Source organism: Hyperoodon ampullatus, assembly GCF_949752795.1.
Source record: "Hyperoodon ampullatus genome assembly, chromosome: 11".
Classification (NCBI taxonomy): domain Eukaryota; kingdom Metazoa; phylum Chordata; class Mammalia; order Artiodactyla; family Ziphiidae; genus Hyperoodon; species Hyperoodon ampullatus.
In genome coordinates this window covers 29,443,943-29,460,375 of record NC_136924.1, presented here as the reverse complement: position 1 = coordinate 29,460,375, position 16,433 = coordinate 29,443,943, and the positions used below count along the sequence as shown (strand labels likewise).

At 44.4% G+C, this 16,433-nt stretch overlaps 1 protein-coding gene across 2 annotated transcripts in view; it reads right to left on the bottom strand.

The window, feature by feature from the left end:
- Window positions 1-16,433, bottom strand: part of RFX4 (regulatory factor X4) — a gene marked incomplete at both ends in the record, with an annotated part of 170,671 nt that overhangs the window by 74,206 nt on the left and 80,032 nt on the right. The window contains 3 exons of one of the 2 annotated variants that reach the window (XM_079714121.1): window positions 5,275-5,352; window positions 6,811-7,024; window positions 11,105-11,166. In XM_079714121.1, the coding sequence (XP_079570247.1) occupies window positions 5,275-5,352; window positions 6,811-7,024; window positions 11,105-11,166 (354 nt within the window). Of the gene's footprint in view, window positions 1-5,274; window positions 5,353-6,810; window positions 7,025-8,601; window positions 8,697-11,104; window positions 11,167-16,433 lie in introns of those variants that run through there. The other variant, XM_079714122.1, reaches the window with a different exon arrangement.

Sequence of the window (16,433 nt, the reverse complement as noted above, 5' to 3'; positions counted from 1 at the left end):
TTTGCTCTTCACGTGGGCTTCGACCCCATTCCTGAGACCTATGCCTCTTCTTGGACTGCTGCCCACATCCCAGCTTTCTGCCCCAGCCTGGGGACCTGCAGTTGTCCTTCAAGCGCCTCTTAGGAGTAGGGTCTTACTTTCCTTTGACCAGGCTACCTCTGACCCCAGCTTGGTGACCTGAGCTCAGCCTCGGATGGACAGAATTCCCTGATCCCCACAGCCAGGCTGGAATTCCCAGTGTAAACACTGGATGGGAGGCTTGGGGGGTGAGGAATGAGGAGAAAAGCATGCCCCCTGACTTCCTAGAGGGAAAATGGTAATTTCCAAAAACAGGATCAAAGTGGTAAATGAGGTCAGGTTTGTTAAATTATGAAACTCAAAGTCACAGTTCTGTTAATTCCACAAGAGTGAAAATATTGCAAAGTTTACAACGAGATTGAAAATTAAAACCAACAAAAAAAAAAAAATCCAAATGAGTGAAGACTGCCTTCCAGGGTTCTAATCCTGTCACCACTACCAACTAGGGGTATAATATCTCTATGCCTCAGTTTCTTTACCTGTGAAATAGGAATAAAAGTAGTATTTACTAGATTTTGGTAAAGATTCCTAAAAAGTACTTATTACAGTGGTTGGCACATAGTAAGTGCTCAATAAAGGTTAGTTGCTATTATTATTACTATTATTGTTATTACTTGTATCATGGAGGCACTACACCTATGAGGCCCAAGAAATCAGTGCACTGCCCTAAGACATTTGAGATCCCCTTGTCTACGTTTCTGAGCGTCACCCAGCCAGGATCCCCATGGTGGCTCTGCTCACCTGTCAAGGTTCCTGTTCTTATTGGGACACCTGGTGGCTGACTGCTGGCCGCCTTGGGCCTGGAGGTGGCCACCTCTCTTAGACAAGGTGCTTACCTTCCAGACAACCCTCTGCTGTCTCCGGATCCCACCTCACCCCTGGGCACTGGCCTCTGGCCAGGTCCTGGAACTCCCTGCCTGTCCTTCCAACCCTGAATAAGCATTGCCCAGTTGATTCCTAGTATTTGGTAGATTCTGAATTCATCTGCCTTTCTAAGCTCTCCTTGCATGTAGCCCTACTCTTTTTTTTTTTTATGAGCAATTTCCAGCAGAAATTCTGGAAGACATTAGCTGCTGTGTACATTAAAACAAATCTGTAGAAAGTCACTCTCATTAGCAGCCATCTGTCTTTTTCAAGTCTGTTCAAGTGACACAGGGAGCCCTGATCAGTCCTGGTACCAGGGCAGCCTTTGTAGAGGGCATATTATCCAGTTTTGACCTCCCTTCCTACTCTGCATTTAAGAGCATTTAATGTCCAGTGGACTAGTTCCTCAGAGTGAGAAGGAAAAAAAAGAAGGGAGAACAGTGTAAAGCTCAAGGGCTGATACTTGCAAGTCAGGGGTGAAATGGACAGACACAGTGTTCATATCAGGAGGCTGAGCCAACAGGACCTCCTGACAGACTAGATATGAAGCGTGAGGGGAAAAGAAGAACCGAGGTTTGTGGTTTGAGCAATTGTGTGTGGTAGTGGCAATTTAAGACTTGGGAAGAACAAATCTGGGAGCGAAAATTAGAGCTCTGATTAGACCACTGTAAGTTAGATGGCAAGTCATTTGAATCTGGAGCTCAGACTAAACAAATATATAAATATGAGAGTTACCAGCCTTTACAAAATGGAGATGGTGTCTGCCTATTAGTAGGATGAAATAAGATAACTTGTAAGATGCCTGGCATGATGAAGGCATTTAAGAAATGGAAACATAATTAGACAGAAGGGAAAAGTTCTCCTTACTCCTTGCAAGCATAAATGGTGAACGAATCAGGGGTAAATGATTGAAAATAATTATTTAAACCAAGTTTCCTGGATTATCTACTTTAGTCCCTTGAACTCCCAGCCCTTTTTCTCTCTGTTCAATGAAGTATCAGGAGATGATTTCCTTAAGAATACCTAAGTAAGTTTTCTATTTCTTTTCCATGCCTATGTTTAGTTCATTCCTAATATATTGGCACCTTGTGGAAACATATCTGATGACTTCCAGTCATGGGTACTTAATTGCTACAGTGTTAAAAGGAACTTGACAAAACAATACCTACCAAAATACCTACCACTTATTATGCTCTGAGTTTGAAATCAGACACTTTATCTATACAATTTCCACGTAATCATCACAATTTTACTATGAGGTAGATATAGTTATTATCTCCATTTTACAGAAAAAGAAATTGAGGCTCAGAGAGGTTAAGTACCTTGCTCAAGGTCACAGGCTAGTAAGTGGTGAATTTGGGACTCAAACACAGGACTATCTGATTTTACATCTCTCTGTGCAATGTAGTTTGGAGAAGGCTTTGCAGCAAGTCCCCTACATGCAGACTTGGACTCTTTGTGCTTGCCTGACAATGCTATAAGTCTGTGGCGGTTTTCCATCCATCCATCCATCCACCCATCCACCCATCCATCCACTCACCCATCCATCTATCCACTCACCCACCCAAGAAACATTTACTGAGAGCCTGAGAGTATAATTGACCTGGATACAGTAGTAAGCAAGACAAACCAGGTCCCTGCCCTCAAGGGCTTCCATGGTGGTGGTAGGAGACAAACAATGAACAAGCAAACAATAAGATAATTTAAGATTGTAATACTAGTATACATTGTGACCTCAATGGATATTAAAGATCTTGAAGACCTGAAACAAACTACACCATCAAAGTGTACCAGATGCATCCACCATTTATTTACCAATGACTTTTCTCAGCTGTAGGAGAAAGCCATGCCCATCAGAGGTAAAATACCCCCCTTCAGTCTTTTGTGTTTGGGTAGAATGAACAACATCTCGATCAGCCATCTCAAAAACAGCCACCAAATACCCCTGCCCAGGGGTAGAAAGAATACTGGACCAGCAGTGTTAGGTGACGAAGATCTAACCAACTGTGTGACCTCTCTTAACTCTCTGGTTGATGTATCTGACGAGAGCAAGCATTTGTATGACCTTTTACCAGGCACTGTCTCATCTCCTCCTTCCAGTAATCCTGTGAACTGGATAGGCAGGGATGATATTTTTATCTTCATTTCTAGGATGAGGAATTGAGCCACGTCTTGAATCCAAGCCTAAGCTCCAAGTCTAGCACTTTTCCCGCAGGAGCACTCAAGCCCTCACAAGGTTTCTGGACCATATATTCTGCATCCTAATTGCTGGTGTGCGTGCTTTTTTTTCCCCTCAAGACTGTGTCCTGTCACCCCATTTCTGGGGGCTAGAGCAGCATATGGCACCATTAGATACCCAACAAGTGTTGGAATGAATGAATGGAATTCAGTGAAGTGAGATGATGATCAAGTTTTGAGATGTATAAAGCTAGATATGAACATAAGGGAGGACTGTCACCAGTTTTGTTGTTAGTACTTTTGTGGCAGAGAGGGACAGCTATCCACTAGAGCTCCTCTTCTCTAGTAGTATAAGCTGCTGCCCAGTGAGGGGCCACACTTCCCAGCTCCCCTTACCTCAAGGTGGGGCTGTGAGACCAGCTCTTGTCAATAGACTATGGGCAAAAGTGATGCATTTTATTTCTGGGCTGACAAGGTTAAGAAAGGGGATGTCTTCCCTGTAATCCTTTTCCCCATCCATCAGCTGAACAGAAGACTCCAAGGCTCTAGGGCAGGGTGTGGCCACAAGGTGGAAGAAGCCTGGGTCCCTGAACCACCCCCAGAAACCAGCCTTCCAACCAAGGGCGTCCACATTGGATTGTGACATGTATTGTCTCACTGTGTTAAGACTTGGGGCTTATCTGTTACAGAAGCCTGTGTTGTCTTAACCAATCATGAGTCATGGTTTGCCCAGATCTCAGTGCACTGTCTTTGATACGTGAGACATAGCCAAACTACAATACGAGAGAAAGCAGTGAGTTTTCTTTCTTTAAAAAGAAAATAATTCCACTTAAATGGTCACTCAAGGAATTTGGGAAATTTAAGAATCTAGTGGATGAAAGTCAAGAGCAGGAAGAATAGTCCTTCTCTGCCAACATGCTGCCACCTCTTCTGGAGCCATGTCTAAGAACCAAGCGATAGCTCACATATGGTGGTACCACTGCTACACTGGGCTCCTGAGGGAACAGTAAACAAGCTGCACAAGTCCCGGCAAGTGCTCAACAAGCATTCACTGCCTTACCTCATCCTCTTCCCCTCCATCTCCAACAGCATATGCCCCCCTAAAACACACAAAAAGGGAATCTCCAGCATCTTTTTCACCAATAACTACTGATTTTTATAGCCCCTGTAGAGCCTGGGTTATCTTCCCTGAAATTGAATGCCCACACTTGATCTCAGGGTGGTGTCTTTGGTTTAGTTTTTTTTTTTTTTTTTCTGCCTGAAAGGCATTTTCTTTAAACAGAAAGGCCTCAGGTTTATAGGGTGAAATGTGTGGTTTCCTGCCATCCTGTTGGAAGATTCTTTTGGATGGCATTTTAGGCAAGAAGATTTTATTGTCTCTTTGGTTATATAACCAGTGCTTCAAACCTCCCTTATTTCTCCTTCCCATTCCTTAACTGTAATATTTTTAAATAAAAATGAAATGAGGGCTTCCCTGGTGGCGCAGTGGTTGAGAGTCCGCCTGCCGATGCAGGGGACACGGGTTCGTGCCCCAGTCCGGGAAGATCCCACATGCCGCAGAGCGGCTGGGCCCGTGAGCCATGGCCGCTGAGCCTGTGCCTCCGGAGCCTGTGCTCCACGATGGGAGAGGCCACAACAGTAAGAGGCCCGTGTACCGCAAAAAAAAAAAAAAAGAAATGAAATTCTTAGATTGTTTGTATTCAAAGATGGCCCTACTGGCAGTGTTAGATGGACATGGGGACCAGACCTTGAGAATGGAGGGTAACCAGCTCCAAATGCACTGAAGTTGACAAGCCTCAGGAAAAGGTTAAATCCAAAATAAAGAAAAGCTTTCCTTTAGTTTTTCTGAATGTATAATTCTGGGTGTAATGATACCTTGGCAAAACTGTGTTCCCAGGAGGCCAACTGGGCAGGATGCAATTCACTAGACAGAGCAAGTAAAAAGCCACGCCAACTGCTGTTCACACAGAGAATCTGTAAAATGGGGATAGTAACAGTGCCTGCTTCCTAGGATCACTGTGAGGATTAAATGAGCTAATGTACATCAAGGGCTTCCAGAGGCCTGGCAGCTAGTAGGGAGCTCATGAAATAGAAGTTAGTGTTATCATAATATTTTAATGCAGAGTATTCACAGCTCAACACTTGTTGACCTACCTCATCAAAGTTGGCTCTTATTACAGTGTCCAGGATTCTCTGACAGTGTGTTCTGTACATCATAATAAAGGTAGAAACCTGTGAGGGGTGAGCAGGGATCAACAATAAAGGCATACATTAATACATGTTACTTCTGCCCTTGGAATTTCAATTTCAAGTCATTTATTCTCTGCTGAGGGGATGAAATTCGCCTAATTCCTACTCATCCTGCAAGACCCAGGCAAAACTCATTTTCATTAGGTGGGGCCCGCTGACTCTCAGCTCCCTCCTCTGTGCTCCCACAGCACCTGAGTGTGTTTCTCCCTCAGAGCACTCACCCTGTGGTACGGAAAGCATGGGTTTCTCTCTCTGCCCCATCTCCACCCCCTGAAACTGTGGACTCTGGGAAAATAAAAATAGTATATTATTCATGCTTGTGTATCCAGCATTTAGTACAGTGCCTGGCACATAGTAGAGGCCTACCGAATTAAATTCTCATCAGCTGAGATACTGAAAAGTTAAAACCCGGCATGTACTCATAAGAAGAGGTGCTTTTGCCCAAATCACAAAAAGACATTTGGAAATTCTCTAGAATCTGCTTAGCAAAAGAACTGCATCTCCAGCTCCATTTAACTAAGAATTTTAAAGCAATGGTACAGGAAGTTTGTCGAGAAAGAAAGCAAATTTGAGAAAAAATAAGGATTTATCTAGTTCTTAGATTTAAAGCATTCTTTTCAGGTACTCTTTTTGTTTTAGAACCTAGATATATGTTTTATATAAACTTAGTTTGCTTGTGCAAGCATCTGTCTCCCTGCTTGACTGTAAGCTTCCTGAGAGCAGGACTCAAGTCTCATTCACCACTGCAACCCAGTGTGATATGTAGAAACTCATCACCTACTGGCACACTGGGCAGCACAAGATAGGTGCATTAGGATGTGATCACCCAGGGGAAAGTCCCCAAATTTGTGTTTCCAATTGTTTCTTCCCAATACCCTATGGCCCAAGCTATCCGATTCACTATACCTATAAAATCTTCTTTGTCTATGGGACTATAATTTCACCACATCCTCTGCAGCACATGGGAAAATAAAGTTTATCCTATATAAAAGCAATCCAGAGGAAGGGGCCCTTGTGAAATGAGACAGTACAACATCATAGATGGGTAGGAAGGTAGGTAAGATAGATAGGTAGAGAGATAAACTTCTAATTTTAGAATAGTATTGGGTTGTAGTACAGTTTTGAAGATAGTTCAGGCAGTTCCCTTATAGCTCAAACCCAGTTACCTCTACCGTTAACATCTTGCATTAGGATGGAACATTTGTCACAACTAATGCACCAACACGGATACATTGTTATTGTCAACTAAAGTCCATACTTGAATCTGATTTCTATCTTTATATTTTTAAACTCACCATTTTGCAATAGAAGTGTGTGTATGTGTGTGTGTGTGTGTGTGTGTGTGTGTGTGTGCGCTGTGGTGTGTGAGAGAAAAGAGAGAGAGAGAGAGAGAGAGAGAGAGAAACCACCCACTCCCAGCAACACTTCAGATGTGGTCACCTTCTCCTCTGGCAGACTGGCCGGCAGATTTAGATCTTTGACATTTGGAAACTCTGGCAGCAATGTTCCAAGTTTGGACCGGGGTGAATATGCCACCGTCTGTTTGCTCACTTCTTTCTTGCCCGTCTCGCTCACCCAGGCGGCTCCTTTCTTGGAATACATCACATCATAATATTGGGAGCTTTCCTTCACCGCGATGCCGTAGTAATGATACCTGGGCCACAAAGGAAGAGAGAGAGACCCACATGCACCCTCATCAGGTGGGGGTTCCTGAGCCGCGGGAGCCCAAGGCCAAAGACGGCTGGACCCATCCTCCCTGAGCTAGAAGAGTTAACTCCTCTGTAAGGCTCAACATGTTGGAAGTCTAGAATTAAACCAAAGTTCCATGTTGCCAGCCATCAATCAGACAGGTAAAAATAACCAAAATTGCCTCCTACAGAAAATGTTAAGTCAAATACTTTGCAAAGCAGAAAGTGGGATAAAAAAATTTCCATTTGTACTTAATCTCTTATATACACGGACCCAAGAAGAAGAGTGTGTTTATGACTGCTAACTGTACCACCAACAAAAATTCACTTGGCCTATGTTTTTCTCAATCAATAAATGGCAGTCTTAAAGAACTGTATCTTAAAAAGGATAAACTCAGTGTCTCAGCTGACACTGAATGTAAGACAAAGACCAGGACCTTTTATTAACTCAGAATGGGCTTAATAACAGCAATGTTTTCAATTAAGACTAATGAGGGATGGAGGCTGCATTTCGTTTGGGTTTTAGCTACAATCTATTGAACACTTGCTATGTGCTGGGCACTTTGGAAAGTGCTTTACCTACATTAATTTGTAAAATAATTCTATGAAATGGGGATTATTATAATCTTTCTACAGACGAGAAAATGGAGGCAAGAAAGCTTAAGTAATTTGTTCAAGGTCACACAGCTGTTTAGGGGAGGAAGCAGGTTTGACTACAGAGCCACTGTGCTACGCTAAGAAAACACACTGCATGGTGGTGTTAAAAACTTTAATGTTTGTCAGAGCCACTTATGGAATGTAATAAAAATACAGATTCCAAGGCCCCTTCCCAGACCTAAGGATTCAGAACAGGAAATAGGGGCCAAGAACCAGCACTGAAACGAACACCACAGATAATTCGGATGCACATCCATTTGAGATCAGCAAGCCTGCTGGGTTAGGCCCCTGCATTACATTCCTGGCTCTATGAGACTGCCATTACCTACTATTGTAACACAGCAGCTAACAAGGTACTAAGTGCTTTACACACACTGCCCGATTTCATCTCACAAAACCCCTGGGAGGCTAGAACTAATTATTATCCCCATATTACAGACCAGGAAACTAAGACCCAGAGAATTTAAGTAACACACCGAAGATCATATAGTGAGTGAGCAGTAGAGGCAGGATTTGAACCTCTAAAAGTGCTTTTAAGCGCTGAGCCAGTGACTGTCAAATTTTACTAATAATAAGAATCACCTACGAAACATATTAAAATACAGACTCCCAGGCCCTGCTTCCAAAGATTCTGATTTAGCAGATTCAGAGTAGATTTTTACAATCCCATGGCAATACTAATAATGTAAGTAATTCATGGACCTCACTTTCAGAAATGCTGTACAACGTATTAACTACTCTTTTCTACTCATGGAGATGTGGTGGTGACAGTCATGAAATAATACAAAAGAGAAAGCAGTCTGAGTTCTGGGAGAGGCTTCCCAGGGAGAGGAGAGCTGAGCACAGGTAACCTTCCCTCTCCCCGCTCCCCCTTCACCCCTGATACCATTCTGTGACACTTCTGCTTAGTGGGCATCTCGCCTCTATCTGACTGCCTCCTGGGTTGAAGCACCCAGATCCTCCGAAGGTAGCCCAGTTCATTTTAGGTTGGTGTAGTGATCAGAAAGTTCTTCTCTGTGTTGAGCTGATCTCTCTTTTCTAAGCCTTCTACTTCCCAACTGTCATAACTGCCTTTCCACTTGGAGGGCACTCCTTTGGTAGCGGGGGCGGGGGCGGGTTCCATTTGCTCTGGAAGCCCCTCCAGGCAGGACGGCAGTTATGACACGCCTCCCTGACTTTACAAAGTCCCCCCTTACACTTTCTTAAGATCAAGCTAGTAATAACATGTTCAGATCAGACGGCTTCTTGATTTTTCAGACTGTATGTTGCTAGAATTGGCAACTGCAGTGAAGCTAGTGCTCTGACCACTTCTCAGTTTTCTATTTCTTTTTCAGGTCTGTAAGGCACGTCAACACACTCTCCATCAGCCCCCTGCCCCCCCAATTTATTCTGTCAAAGTAAATTTGCTGAGGGATTTTCTCTACAAGGACAAGTGGCACGTTGGAGACTAGAGCTTCTTATTACCTTTCAATTGGTTGAAGGTGAGACCAACCTTGGAGGATCCTTATGGAGAGGATACAATGAAACTGAATTTTTAAAGAAGATATTGCCTAATTTGCCAACCTCTAGGTTAAAGAAAAAGAAAACAAAAAAACAAAAGCAGGCTCTTACATGTAGACAGAAGGAAACTTTCTCCAAACTTATGTATGATGGGAAACCATGCTGTTCTATCTTTACTCCTTTTACTGCCTGTCTTTACTATCTATCTATCTGTACTATCTATTTGTACACTTTTATCTCAGAAATGGGCAACAATGTATTGGAGCCAGTGACTCTAAAAAGACCATAAGCTGGAGAAAAATAATTCCTTTCCATTCATTCAATAGTCTTCCAACCATCCACTTCTCTGTGGATTGATTTGCCCTTGTGTGCCAACCACTGTGCTCACCAGCAAACAAATAAGGAAGAATCTGGGTTTTCTACTCTATACTCTTAGCAGGGCTGAAAGCTCATTTTTAAACAAATACTGGAATTTTTCATTATGAATGAGATTTGTTCATCAGAGAAGTCACCCTGAAAAATTATTAGAAATTTATTCCAAAATGTCCCTTGCTCAAAAATTTTCTGTAAGTCTCTTTGGAAATTGCCCCCAGAGCTTCTGAGCCACGTGAAAAAAATGAGCCTCGTTTATTTTCAGAACTTTACTACAAAGGGTTTTCCCCAGTTTGATCATCCACTTTCCACTTTCTTTACCTAATTTGGCTCCGAAGTTAAACCCACCCTTGGAGGATGGGAATGTGCTGCCTGGGGATGGCCGGGGGTGGAGTCAGGGGGCAGTATTGGACATGTTGCTTTTGAAACACTTTTAGTGACAAGTCTTACAAGTCCTATGTGGTGGTTGTTTTTTAATAAAAAGTTTCATTATTTTATAAGTCAGTATGTGTTGATCTGCTACTCAGCATGGTAAAAACGTTTAGAAATGCTGCATAATAAGGCACCCTCTAGTGGAATCACGGTGTACAGTAGTATAATAAAGGTTCTGACAAGTCCTGCATAAAGGAACCTGTTTAGCTCAGTGCTTATCAAACTTACATAGCCACCAGACCTTCTTCATGGAACACCTAGTCACTTCCAACAGTTTTTTGAAACACCCTTCGAGGCAAGTCTCTATAAATCCAGATTTTAGTGAAGCCTGGGCAAAATAGGCAGAGTCCCTTCCCATTGACTCTCAACTAGCAGACAGGCATCTACACAGCCTCTCACTCCTCGGGTCACCTCCTCAGTAAGCCCTTCCAGGGCTACCCTCTCTAAACCAGACCAACCTTTTGTTATTCTCTAGGACAACCCTCTTCACAATCTGATGATCTTTTTTTGTCTGTCTTCCCCTGGAGAATACATGTTCCATCCAGGAGGGCGGAAACCTGTTTGCTTGCGTGTCCCCAGCACTTAGCACCATTTATCTGACATGCAGAAAATGTGAAGCAAACATTGGTTGGTTGGTTGGTTGACCAAATGGATAAATAGGAAGCAGTACACCCTGGGTACCACAGCATGGCTGGAGCTTTCCACCCCATCTCCCTTGCAGGGATTGGTACAGGGTTGCTTCTCTGGCAGACTGGATACTGTCAGAGTAGAGAGTTTGTTGACCAAAACAATCCAAGTAACCTGGAGATTGGTCAAGAAACCACAAGGCGCTCCTTTTAAAGAATGCCCAAGACTCTTTCACAAAAACAACTAAAGGCAGGGTGGCACCACGTCGGATTCCTTAAAGCAGCTGGCCTTTTGGACGGCCTTTCTCTCAGGGCTCCTGGGAGAGGGAGCCACTCCTGCCAGCCACAGACTTGCCCCCAGGCCTGCGGACTGAGCTCAGGATGAAAGGCCTGGGGCCCGGACCTGACTGGAGGCCCGCGGACATGCACTCTGCAGGTGGAAAGGCTGTCGGTGCTTACTTCGACTGTCCTCGGGTCCCGAGTCTTCTGGTGGTTAACTGAGGAAACTGCTGCCTTATGATCTGTAAGTCAACACAAGAATCAGTTACGCACTGGGAAAAGCTGGGAGCACAGTGATGGAGTTTACAAACAGCAATCTAAAGAATGAAGGAAAACACAGACCCTTGGTTGCGATGACTTATTAGGAGTCCAAGAGAAACCCCGAGAAGACCACTGGTGCTGGGGATGCGGGTGGGGGGAGCACGAGTGACGGTGGGGCTCTGGATCCTCAGGGGGGTCTCACTTGGCCACTATGGGCTTCACCCCCTTTCTCACAACGTAGGCAGTGTATGCTTTCATCCAGAACCTGTCACCCCCGTTTGGAGCCCTCCAAAGCCTTCCACTGCACCCCCACCTCAGCCTCTGTAACCCGGTCCCTGCTTACCTCCCGGCCTTCCTCTCCTCCAACTCTCGCCCTTCCTCACTGGATCCCAGCCACACTGGCTTGCTTTTTATTTTAGTTTTTCCCTGTTCCTGAAACATGCCAGGCTTCCTCCCCCCACTGGGGGCCTTTGTACTGCAGCTCTCTCCATCAGGAATGCAATTTCACCCAGATCGTCACAAGATTAGCTCCTTCTCCTACAACATTCGGGCCTCTGGGCAAGGTCCCTCTGCCCAGAGGCCTTCTGTGACCGGGGGGTGCAGAGTAACACAAGCAGCACCCCAGCACGCGACCCTGCTTTCTGTCCCCCTCTCGGCACTCTCCGCAGTTGTCTCGCTCACTTACTCTCCGAGTGGTTATTTCACATCTCCCCCCACTTGAACATAAGCTCCACAAGAGCAGGGACCTGGCCCAGGGCACATGCGAAGAGCTCGGTCCACGTTTGTTGAATGAAGGCATGAAGCCCGACCCCTGGCCTGGAGAGTACCCTTTACTCATTTGCCAAGTGGACGACGCTAAGTGCTGCTTCCCAGGACAACCACGTAGATCTGCCAGAAACCTAGGAGGAGGGGCCGTCTGCCAAGGTGAAAACACAACCAATGGTCCTCTTTCTTGGTGTGTACAGCGATGGTGTTTGTAAAGAGGCAGCACGGTAGAGGGGTTCTGTGCAAGGGCTTTGGAGCTAGATTACCTGGATTAGATCCAAGCTCAGCCATTTGTTATTCCGGGGCCCTTGGGCAAGTTATTTAACATTCAAATGACTCAGCTTCCTCATTTGTAAAATGGGAATGATACCAACCCCTACCTGAGAGAATTTTTGTGAAAATTTAAAAAGTAAACGTATGTAAATAATTAGCAACAGTGCCTGGCACTTAGTAAGGGTTCAATAAACATTGCCCATTATGACCAGTGATTATCCTGATGACTCATTCATTCCCAGGGATGTTTAAGTCGAGCCACATTCTTCTAACTCCCTTCTCTTCTAATACAGCATGGAGCAGGTAGTTGTGGTCAGACAGAGGGAGCCTGCACACTGTCCTTCATAAGAGATGCTGCTGCTGATTTCCCATTGGCAGGGCATGAACTATGAGCACCTTCTCAGAGGTGGGGATGAATCTCTACTGATCCACTTACACCCTCTTCCAAGCCTTTCCTGATCCCCTGACCAGGTAAGAGCTCTTCCTTCTCCAAACCGCTGCACCTGCTACTTCCAGTCTGTGACCAAGTTCCATCCTCCCTCTATTGTGAATATATCCTGATTCTCCCTGCATCTCCATCTCCATCGGCCCCAGGGCCATAATCTCACACCTGGATTGCTGCAATGGTCTCATTGCCCCTGCTGCCAGGCATGCCTCACCTCAACCACTCCTTCATGAAGACTCCAGACAAAGTCCAAACCCACCAGGTTCTGCCTTCATTCCAGCTCACCTCTCGTCCTCCTCCTCCTCTCCCAATCCCATGAAGTACTGAAGGGTACTACCACTTTTTAAAAATGTGCTAAATTGAAGAGCCAAAAAATGACCTTTGCCTCTTTCTTCCATTTGAGCATCAGGCTTTTTCATCTATCAAATGGGGATAATGACACTGTTTCAACCTATCTTCCAGGCTCTGCCCCCCCCCGTTGATGTCTTCCAGGAGCATCACCCTTTTCTAGCACATTCTCTTCATCGACAGAGGTATCCTTCAATCCTTTGATGGCTCTTCAGAGGATTCTCAGAAAACCCAGTTTCCAGGCTTTAGTGGTTATCTTATGGTCTCCCAAGCAATATATTTGCGTGGTTAGAATCTTTCATTCCATTTGTGAAGATATTTTTTCTCTAAAAATATTTGATGGCCAAATCCTCTCCTCCTCCTCCAAAGAGAGAGAAAGGTCATTTCAAATAAAGCACGAAGAGGAAAGGAAGCCTGTTAGGAGTTGGGGGTGGGGAATGGGTGGAGGCCCTGCTGCACCACATCACTCTCTGCCCAACTGGAGGTCAAGACTTTTCCCACTCTGAGCAAAGAAAGCTGTTGCAGACAGCACGTCCTCCTTCCAGCCGCAACAAAAACCTGTGGGAAGGGAGTTTGCTTTTTTTTTAAGTGTTTCTTATGGGCTGCAAATTACAAATTATTCTCCTTTCCTTTCACCAAATAATCAGCTGGTCCCTGAATCTGAAAGCCCAGCACAATTTAGTTTGAGTCTCAAAATGCAGGGTCGGTTCAGCCCTGCTAAGGCTGTTCAGCTTTTAATTTCTGGAGCAAGACTCAGCAAACAGTCAAACACTTTTGTGGAGCTGTGAGAGTTGAGCTTCACTGTTTGATAAATGGGCAGACGGCAGGCAGCCCCTCTTTCTTTTTTTGTATGGATTCAATGAAGCCTGCCTAAAGAACACCACATGCTGCTCTAGCTACTGATCTAACATTCCGCAACATCCCAGCCTTCCAAATTCCCTTTAATTACTCAGGAATCCCACCCTCTGCTCTTTCAGCCTGGGCAGACGGGGCTGGGGTCTCCATGGGCCGGGGGTGGGATGCGGAGAAGCTCTGGGGAACCAGTCTCTCCGGGGCTGTTGGCATTCTTTTTTAGGTGGTGGTCAGGTTATTCATTTCTTCCGTCCGTTCTTCTCTCCATTAAACACATGGCTCCAGGTGGAAGGAAACTCAGCACGCAGGCTACCCTGACATAATTTTGTGGTTGTAGTTTTTTAAGAAACATGAGTGAGTTTGGGGCAAACGTTCCTGAAATGGCATCTTCAAACCACAGGCCTCATTTAAGATAAGGAAGGGGAAGAGTGAGAAGAGGAACTGACACCCATTGGGCATCAGTGGGCACCATGCACTAGACAAAGTATTTTACTCTCGGTATTAAATTTATCCTAAAAACCACACTGGAGGAGAATATGATAGTCCTCGTTTCACAACTGAGGAACTGGGGTCTAGGGTGACACAGGCTGCTCGGATTCACAGACGCCAGCGAGTAGAAGCAGCAGGGATCCAGTTCCACTGTCTCCTGTTCATCAATTTCACCGACACCCAAGGGAGCCAGCAAGTGTCCACTGACTGTGCATGAAACCCTCAGCATTCTCTGTGGGTGTCACCTCAAGAGACACCTTCAGAGCCACAAAGCAAAGCCACTTGGCCTCATTACTCTACAGAGAGGCCTTGTTTGACTTTGACCCCAAGTCGTATGGTCTTGATCTAGCTTGATCTCCAAACTTAGTCATCAGGGACGCTCTGAAAAAAGGCTTTTGGTTGTTCCCAAAAATTCAATCCACCCTCAGTAGGCAAAGATTTGCCACCAACAAGAAATGATCCAAAAGAAGTTCCAGTGTCATGGAATAAATGGATATTCTCCCACACTCTGAGGGAGACAAACTCATGTATACAAAGAATCAAGTATGCTTAAGACAGTTTTAAAACAAGAGCTCCCGGTCTTATTTCAGAGGTCATTTGGGTATGGGCAAAAGAAAAGGGGCTTTTCAAACAGCAAGAAATTATAAATTCAGTACAATGGCAAGTACTTGTGCCTTCTCTTAAAAAACACACACAACAATTTTTTGAACAAGAGAGAGAAATGGTTAGGGAAAGAGGTTAAAGGAATTCTAATTGTCACAACTTTAAGTCTGAAAGTGGGGTACTCACTCTCTTTGTTGGCAATAGACTTTGCGCCTTTTTCAGAGAAGAAAAAATAATTAAGCCTGGTAGTATAAATAAGTTTTCCTAAACACTTTCCCTCAATGCTACCATCTTGAAATGGGTGTTTGCCAGAGTAATTTTACTATGCTGGTATAACTCTATCCATTTAACAATGTTGGGAGGAGTAACACCTACTGGGGGCCAGGCACTGGAGGCTGAGGTGGGTTCTACCCCACTGCAGGTTCCACAGGAAATTCCACAAAAGAAATTTTTAAAAATTACAAGATATTTACACCTAGAGCAATGAGACAGAAATGGAATTTCAAATTATGCATACGGATTGATGAAGGATTCCGAGAAAACCCCCATGGCTAGAGAGGTAACAATCTGTTGCCCCCGATAAGTACCGTGGGTAACAATTCCAAGAAGTCCAAAAATCCATATGTGAGCCCAGTATTGTCCTTGGGATGTTGGGATGATGTGTCATGTCTGTGAGTGTGAGAAGAGAGACAGTCATCATACACCCATTTAGCTAGAATGTGGTGAGTTACATAAGATAGAGGTTAAGTCAAAAATGGAATAATTCTGAAGATGATAATACGAGAGGGTGAGGGTGGTGAGGGTAGCATGTGTGCGATGTGGGAAATTTTTAGAACAATTGTTCTCCAAATTGTTCAGAAGGAAGAGCAGCTAGAAAGGTTGAAACATTCATATGTTAGTGATGATATATTAAAAACATGATGCATTAAAGTCATGAAATGTTGCGACGGTAAACTGAAATCATAATTATAGCTAAAGTGCATTGAGTGTTTATACTTACCAGGCACTGTGCTAAGGCAGCCCTTTTAACAGTCATTATCTCAACAGTCCTCAGGTGGTTGGTACCATGTCCCCATTTTACAGAGGAGAAAATTGAGGCTCAAAGCTATTAAGAAATCTCCTGAGTTCACACAGCTGGTAAATGGTGGAGCTGGGATTCAAACCCACACAATTTGATTTCTGAGCTTTTACACTGCACATCACTAAAGACGTGTGAAATAACAAAATATGGAATCTGGTGTGAAATCAGACATTCTGACATCACAGCAGATACTAAGGGTTAAGAAAAACATATGCAAGAATTTAAAGTAGAAGGAAACTGTCCATGTGCTTAATTTTTTTCCTTTGCAAATTGAAAAAAGACCATCCCTGAAGAATCCTAAAGATGCCTCAAGAGTACTTTTATCTCCCTCTGTGTCCCTCCACAGGTGCGCAAGCAACCTGGGGTCAGGGCAGATTGTGAGCGCTCTTGAG